The sequence below is a fragment of the Arachis ipaensis genome, chromosome B04 (genome assembly GCF_000816755.2).
Source record: "Arachis ipaensis cultivar K30076 chromosome B04, Araip1.1, whole genome shotgun sequence".
NCBI classification, from domain to species: domain Eukaryota; kingdom Viridiplantae; phylum Streptophyta; class Magnoliopsida; order Fabales; family Fabaceae; genus Arachis; species Arachis ipaensis.
This window is the reverse complement of record NC_029788.2, coordinates 8,838,235-8,846,087: the sequence shown is the minus strand read 5'-3', so window position 1 is coordinate 8,846,087 and position 7,853 is coordinate 8,838,235. Positions and strand designations below refer to the sequence as shown.

Genomic DNA, 7,853 nt, shown 5'->3' with positions numbered 1-7,853 from the left:
TGTGAGTAACCAAACTGGCAAACTTACAAAAAAGAAAAACACATGGAAATCTAATATTTAAAATATTTTCTGTATATTTGGTGCATTTTATTGAAGGACCAAAATGATCGATGGTTTATACTTGGCAACTTTGAATGCTTGTGACATGCAACAGGGGGGAAACTAAGGTCTAATGATTTTAGGAGTTTGATTCACTTTACAAAACCATACAATATGTCACCATGTAAAGAAAAAAAAAATGCTGAAATCTACCCAAAAACAATAAAATAAAATAAAAATTAGATTGATCAGGATATTGCAGAAAATTACATGAGAAAGTTACATCGGGTTTGACCCAAAAATCATCTTAATCTTAGCTATACACAACTCTCTAGATCCAAGTTAAACAATTCTAAGCAGGTAGAAATATACAAGTTAACATACATAACTCTAATTGAAAAAGGTGGGTTGGAACTAGGAAGTTATATCTGCCTATATTCTACATCATGAACCTTATTTAGTGATTCTTCAATAGCATGCAAAGCTACATTGTAATGGTCCACAGAAACTGTCCCTTCCTCAACAACTTGCAAGGCACTTCTAAATAACTGATTAGACCATTGAGAATGGTCAATATCATCAGGAACACCAGTGTTATGATCAGGAATATGAAGGCGCTTGTAATCTTTCTTCCACCTTGAAAGAATGTATCTGGAAGGTATCTCCTCCACCCCATTGAAATTTAGCACACACAATGCGTGCCGGCATAAATATCCATAAAAATTAAAGCAACTACAGATGCAGCGAACTTCGCCTGCTGTCCTACTGTACAGAACTTCAAAGTCCCTAATCTCACGCCGATTTCCTTCACACAAGACACGCTCCTTGACCAAGAAAATTATGACCGGACCATCCACGTGTAACTGTGTTGTTCCGAAACAAGAGTACATTTCTTCCACCTCAAATTGGAACTTCAAGAACATTTGCCTAGTGTACATTCTAGAGAGCTGCAATTCAAAAGAACATCTAGTTTTCAGCAAGGGGGTTGAGCTTCTTGATTCTATGTCTGCAAGAGCCTCTTCCTTGTGCTTCTTGTGGAGAGCTAGTTCATACTTATCAAGAAACTCCTTTAAAGGAGTCTGTTTGTGCACAAATCTATCAAAAAATGGAGTAAAGCTTTCACCAGGTCGTGTTGCAGACATTCCGGCAAAAAATGTATCCTTCACATATACCGGTGCCCAACAATTCCGATCTTCGTATAGAGAACGAAGCCATTCGTGATCACCAACTCCAAAACGTTGAACCATGAATGCCCATGCTGATTCAAATTCATTCATTTTCAATGTCTCATAAATTGCTTTAATCAGTTCTTTCCTAATCATATCATAGTTGCGCAACCCTCCCAATTTTTCTGGTACTTTTTTCATGATTAATGGCAAACCAAAACGGTGGAGAGATTGGGGAAAAACTTCTGCAATGGCACTTTGCAAAACCTTGCACTTATCAGTGATAATAGTTTGGGGAGAACAACCAGACAGAGATGTAATCCATGCTCTGAACAACCATACATAAGATTCTATTGTTTCACCTGCAAGTAGACCACAACCAAGTAACACTGATTGCCCGTGATGATTTATTCCAACAAAAGCCACGAGAGGGATTTCATATTTGCTTGACAAATAAGTGTTGTCAAAGTAAATAACATCACCAAAATAACCACATGCAGCCCTGGACCTAGAATCCGCCCAAAATGCATTCCTCAAATGCCCTTCATCATTGAAATCCATCAAGTAAAAGAAGTTAGGATTAGTCAATTGCATACGACACAGGTAATTATAAATGGCTTGTGTGTCACCCCTTTTAAGGTTCAACCTATTAGAAAATTCCGACAAAGTTCTGTCTTCTCTAGCATTTGAGATTGCACTAGAATTACCTCCTGCATCTATCACAAGTGCACGGTATAACTTAACCGTGTGCACTTCAGCATTTGAACTCGGCAATGACTTCTTTTTGGTTCCAGTTCCCATCTTCTTAACTGATTTGTGTATCTTAGAACCTAACATGTGGTTGTGTTCAAGTGTGACCTCGAGTATCCTCCACCTCTGAGAGTCCATCAACCTCATCCTTATCATTGCAGGACAACCAGTTCTTGTTTCTTTCCTCATGTGGTTAACATCCTTTATTCTTTTGAAACCCTGACTGCTACAGCAAAGCACCGCACCATATTTTTCTCTGCTGTTTCGCTTGAACCATGAATTCTTCACCCTTACACGAAATCCGACTTCCTTGGCATAGCAGATATAATAATTGTAAGCATCATCATAAGACTCAAACTCCATTCCGACAGCAGGTGTGACGAACTCCTTTCTTCCTTCAGAAAAGCCATTTTGACAATCCAACTCAACTAGTGAACCGTCTTCTTCTTTCTGAGCCTCAATGCATTCACCCTCTGGCAATTGTTCACAGCAAAAGGAGGTCTCTTCCATCTAACACATTGTCAAACAAAATCAATAAGCTAACAAACTTAATCAACAATACAGGATTACTAGATTCTCTGACATCAAAAGCGCATTCAATCGTACACTGCAATGCTTAAAGCTGTTAAGCAACATTTCATCCCATGCAAGGAAGCCCAATATCCATTTAATTTCTCATAGTGACAAAGTTTGTTAGTAAAGTGAAAAAACACAAATTGACTAAGATTGTAGCCCAAGCATCTTTAAGAGATATTTCATTTCTTCCGGTTCAGGCCAATGAGCATGCAACTTAACCAGCACTGGCTCGAATCTCTTAGCTCGGGATGTGATGAAGATGTTGGAGGTTTGATCTTTATCTAGGCTACCTAATACCTTATCCAAGTTCTTGCACCTTGAAATATACGAAAAGGTCAAAAAGCCAAAGTAAACCTAAACCCTAAACCATGAGCAGAATACATGTATTTTCTCAGGTTTACTTAAAACTGATACTAATTGCTAGTAATGATATAAGCTGAAGCATCTAAGCTAGCAAGAAATCAAAAGGGTCCAAGATAGCACATATTGAACATTAGATATCAAACATAATATAATCACATTCAACGTCGAATTAAGGGTGAGCAAAGTAAGTGGGATGAAAAATCAAATTGGGAAATGGGCATATATGTTCAATATTGAAGCAACCAAAGCACGGGAAAACGAAAAACCTAAGAAAAAGGAAGAATTGGGGAAAGAGAGTACGGAGTTGAGAACTGCAGCACATGTGGTGGTGTTGCTATTGTGGTCACCGACTTCTGCCATCATCTGTGTGTTCTCTGTCTCTGTCTATGGCCACAGCACACCACAGACTTTCCTTCTTGCCTCATCCACTTCACATAGCCTCGTCCCCCCTCTTCTCTCTGCTTTGCGGTCCCAAACTCCCACACAGTTAAAAATAAGAAAGAAAGAAGGAGATATGTTAAAAGTTGAATAGATTAATTTTCAATCCCCTTACATCTACGCAGTTTATAATAAATAATTTTTTTACCAATATTTTTTAACAATAAAATACCGGTATGTACTCCACGTTGCTTCAGCATGAAAGGACATCATCGTAGCACTGTTTGTCTCTAGTCTAATATGGTGTCTTTAATTGTCATTTTCTTTCTTTTTTTCATCTGATAAAGTGTCCTACAAGAACTAGAATCAACGTTACTCAAAATTTGAATACACCTTTTATAATAAAAATAATTTAGATACAAAATTAATTAGTAACAATCATATTTTTATACCAATGTCAAAAATGTTTGATGTATGAATAATATTTTTTATTAATTTTAACACATTATTTCTACTTTATTACCTACAATTACTAATACTATGCTTTCTTTCCATTTTTTTATTATTTAATTAATTGGTATTTAATCAACTACTAGAAACTTTATTATGAAATTGAGCTTATTTTGCAATAAAATATTGCAAAATGTGAAGCTTTTTTTATTGCAATAAGGTGTTACAAAATGCTATGTTCACAACTCCTTTTATATTTACATAGTCTGGAAACAATGAAAATTTTTATTTATTTAAATAAAAAATCACTACTAGGCCGTGTTTGATGATGTTAGATTCACTAGTTATCATAAGACGACCATATACTATACCTTAGTTTAATCTCCTATGTGGTAAAGTCTCGATTGAGATTTAAAATTTTAAATATAAGCTCTCAAACATTTTAAAAACTGGTTAACTGTTTTCTTATTTCTCCAACAATCTATACATACTTTCACACTTTTGACAAGTTTCTCATGCTGAAAGGCCTCTAGACTCTAACATGAACAAAAGGAATTATATTAAGATAAACGTTAAAGCTTCCTAGTTAACATCAGAAATGCATATTCTAACAAGCCTGGACAACATGCTATTGCTCCTTAGAAATGCATCAAAGTTCATCGTGTATTCTTTGATCTATAGGAGCCTCCATATTACGAACATGATTAATATTTATTTTATCAACAATATCTTGTGGTCTAAGTTCCGCCTTCCCGGCCATACCAGCCTTTATGGCTTCAGTAACCTTTCTCTGCAACGTCAGCAGTCCAATCCGCTTGGAAACAACATAAAGAACGGCAAGGGAGAATAATAAAAAGCCAACCGCCATTATAATCCTGTGAAAAGCACAAGGTAATCCATCAGGATCAAAGAAGACTAAACGAAGCCAATGGAGTATACAATCCATTTTCCCTTTTTTATTTCCATACCTGTCCAAAACATCTTGACGTTGCATTGTGGAGAGCAAATTCCGTGTTCTCATCAACAGGGAGCGGTGCCCTTTATATTCACTTTCAGCCTTTCTCAATACTCCAGTTGATTCATCTATATATCGAAACAATTTTGCAAAACAAATTTCCAGAACAGAGTTATTCACACTGCTCATGATCATATTTCTCAAAACAGTATGGTCACTTCAATTCATCAAGTTATAACAAATATCATTCAATTGAAATTCTAACAAGCATTTGAGTTAGAACAGCATCTTTAAAGGATACCTCAAAGGAGATGAAAGACAGAAAAACCAACAGATATTATAATGCATATAGTCATACTCCTATTAGAGAGAAGAGAGCTGCGATGTAATATGTGACTTATGTATATGAGAAGCTCAAGCTAATTCAGAACTGTAAAACAAAGTTATTGATATTTGGTAGAGTCAAAATTAAAGGGACTTGGTTAAATAGTGCTCAAAACTGATGCAAGAAATTGACACAAATTTGAAAATTTTGTAACCAGATATGTTAGCCTAGCACCTTGTTTTCTAACATGACTTTAAAGGCCAGAGGTGAATATGCAAATCTGTGAAGTTACTGACCTTATTGGAACCATATTAAGATATCCTCAAGCATCATATGATTCGTATGTTTGAATTGGGTGGGTGGCATAGAAAGTAAGAGGAATATGAAAGAAAGTAAAGGTTATTAACACAGTTAAGTAACACGCAAATTTCCTCCCCAGCTTCCATTTCGAGTTACTCAAAATTTGGGTTTATACACTCAACCTCTACTGTTTTCTCTTAAACATCTATACAAGATATAGACAACCATCGTATTCCTTCATTCTAACTCCTTACCTACTAACCCTGAATACCTTTCCCTTTACTTTCTTCTTCACTCTCACATAAAGCCTATCAGTTAAATAAATGTTTAATATCACCAGGAAAGTAAATCTGGCAACAGTTCTCTTCCAACATATCAAAATTTATAATGACAATATGAACTTAAACTTCAGAAAACTCCAACTGCACCCCCGCATTTTGAAATACAGTCACAGAAAATTTAAATCAATTCTGACACAATTACTTGTTAAACTTTCTAGGAAATTTATATAACCTTAACTAGTTCAACACAATTTAATGTACATAGGTAGGATAGGCAACCTAGATGTTTCCAGGATTTCTTCATGTTTAACGAAACCTTCATATGTACTTATGCTAGATCTTACTTGGTTTGTGTTAAATTATTTAGCCAATTTAAAATCATTTTATGCATTTTTCTCCCCTTTGTTTTCATATGCTTCCCAGTTCTCATATTCACCACTTGATGGGAAAAAGAAAGAGCATAAACATAAAGTTGAACTATAAAAACCATGGGCGAAAAATATCAACAGTCAGCTCAAGAGGGAGGTAAATGTTACCCACCAAGAGTCATTAGTGTGCTTGTGCTTCTTTCAACTTCCTACATGAAGACAAGAACATAAATGGTATTTTAATTGTTTATCAATCAATCATACAAGTACCACATTCATGAATAGTTGAATACGCAAAGAACAATGACAGAATAAGATAATGACCAAGAAACATTATAGTACAACTAGGGAGCTAAAAAAAAAAAGTAAATCTACGTCTACAAAATTATGTTGCCTTAGCTACTAACCTGAGCCATCAATTGACGAGTTCGACGAAGGCTCTCAGTGATGCTCTCTGCAGCAGATGTCATTCCAGCTTTTGTCCTGGAAGAAAATCAGGTATTTAGAACTATAATACATAATCCCAGCAACTTGCAAACTGAACTTCCAACGAGATGGCATCGAATGATAAATAAAAACAAGAAAAGCATAATTGACCGCAGCTAATGATAGCAACATAGACATACTGTAAGTTGCGTCTTCGAGCCGTGGACTCCTCTCCCCCACCTAGAAGCAGTGCTCTCTACATCATATGAAACCAGAAGCCCTCACATTACATTCCAAATAATCAAATAGCAAAACACACACACACATGCAATTTCCAAAATGCAGAACATCACACTATATAATTAAATAATTAAACACGCACTATATAATTGAATAATTAAATAAATAATATCTTCAATTCATCACAAAGTCAACATTCTCCAAACATCGCTTCATTTGAGTAGCAAAAACAGTGTAACAATAGAAAAAATTGAAAACAAAAGAAAGAAAGAAAAAAGGTAAACATATTACCTCCTCCTGAGCAGCTTTCCGCATATTAGCCTTTGCTTGCATATTTGCATTCCTCAGATTCAATCGCAAACTGGAAAACAAAAAATTGCAAGCAACTTATTGGAATTCAACGCATAAATCAAACAAAAACAAATCCACACAGAGAGTGCGCGAGTGTACGTTTGAATGAGGGTTTTCCATGATTCAAGCGAATTGCGAGCAGATTGGACCTCTGAATCAGTTGGCAACTGCGGAGCGAGGAGATCGAGCTTGAAGATCAAAGAAGAAAGTAGAGCCAAACCATCCTGAGCAATGGCGTTCAATCTGGGAAGCGAGTTCTGCTCTTGGTCGTTGGGCCTGCCAGATCGGCCGTACTGTGCGATCTCGGTGATGTGCTCTTGCGTCTTCCTGCAAGTCTCGTCCCATTCCTTCTTCACCTTCTCCACCTCTTCCGTAACCTTATCCATGGCCTGCATTTTTAGTTGCTGAAAATCTCGCAAACTATCATGCAATTGAATTCCTTCTGAAATTGGGTTCCGATTCCTTCAAAATCCAAGAAATTTTGGATTTAAAAAGTGATATTACCAAATTGCCGAAGAGATCCTTCCTTCGCCTCCACCGGCGGTTTCGCTGCGACGCCGCCAAATGAATCCTATCCTAGTCGGAGCTCGGAGGCCTGTGGACCAGTGTTCTTGGGTGGTTTTATTAGTTGTGTGGTTCTGTATGCGTTTCTCTCTCTGGGCTTTATTGTACATAGTATCAAATGTAATACCCAAAAAATTATTCTAAAATTATATGTCTTTAATATTTAATCTTTAAGTTTCATTTACCAAAAGTCAAATTGGATTGGTGAGATGCTTTCATTCGTTCCAATGATGCACGGACACTGACACGGACACGGGACGCGACACGACACGACACGGGACACGTCGACACGCAAATTTGAAAATCTTACATGACACGGGG

At 36.5% G+C, this 7,853-nt stretch overlaps 2 protein-coding genes across 2 annotated transcripts in view; both read right to left on the bottom strand.

The window, feature by feature from the left end:
* The window catches only part of LOC107635980, a 6,764-nt gene extending 3,336 nt beyond the window's left edge, over positions 1-3,428 (bottom strand). The window contains exons 1-2 of the mRNA XM_016339526.2: positions 3,195-3,428; positions 465-2,465 (exon numbers count right to left, since the gene is read on the bottom strand). Coding sequence (XP_016195012.1) covers positions 465-2,465; positions 3,195-3,257 — 2,064 coding nt within the window. The 5' untranslated portion in view covers positions 3,258-3,428. The remainder of the gene's footprint in view (positions 1-464; positions 2,466-3,194) is intronic.
* LOC107638785 (vesicle transport protein SEC20) lies at positions 4,163-7,641 on the bottom strand. Its single transcript, XM_016342173.2, has 7 exons — positions 7,068-7,641; positions 6,909-6,978; positions 6,578-6,633; positions 6,359-6,434; positions 6,124-6,160; positions 4,691-4,805; positions 4,163-4,597 (listed from the first exon to the last, which is right to left on the bottom strand). Exons 1-7 carry the CDS (start codon positions 7,361-7,363, stop codon positions 4,372-4,374), a joined length of 876 nt encoding a protein of 291 aa, XP_016197659.1. The 5' UTR covers positions 7,364-7,641; the 3' UTR covers positions 4,163-4,371.

Bases quoted from the DNA above. Each gene is read 5' to 3' on its own strand.
- LOC107638785 (XM_016342173.2), bottom strand. From the start codon at position 7,363: ATGCAGGCCATGGATAAGGTTACGGAAGAGGTGGAGAAGGTGAAGAAG. The intron at 6,161-6,358 runs GTTAGTAGCTAA...GTCTTCATGTAG, and splicing joins CTCGTCAATTGATGGCTCAG to GAAGTTGAAAGAAGCACAAG. The intron at 4,598-4,690 runs GTATGGAAATAA...TGCTTTTCACAG, and splicing joins CGTCAAGATGTTTTGGACAG to GATTATAATGGCGGTTGGCT.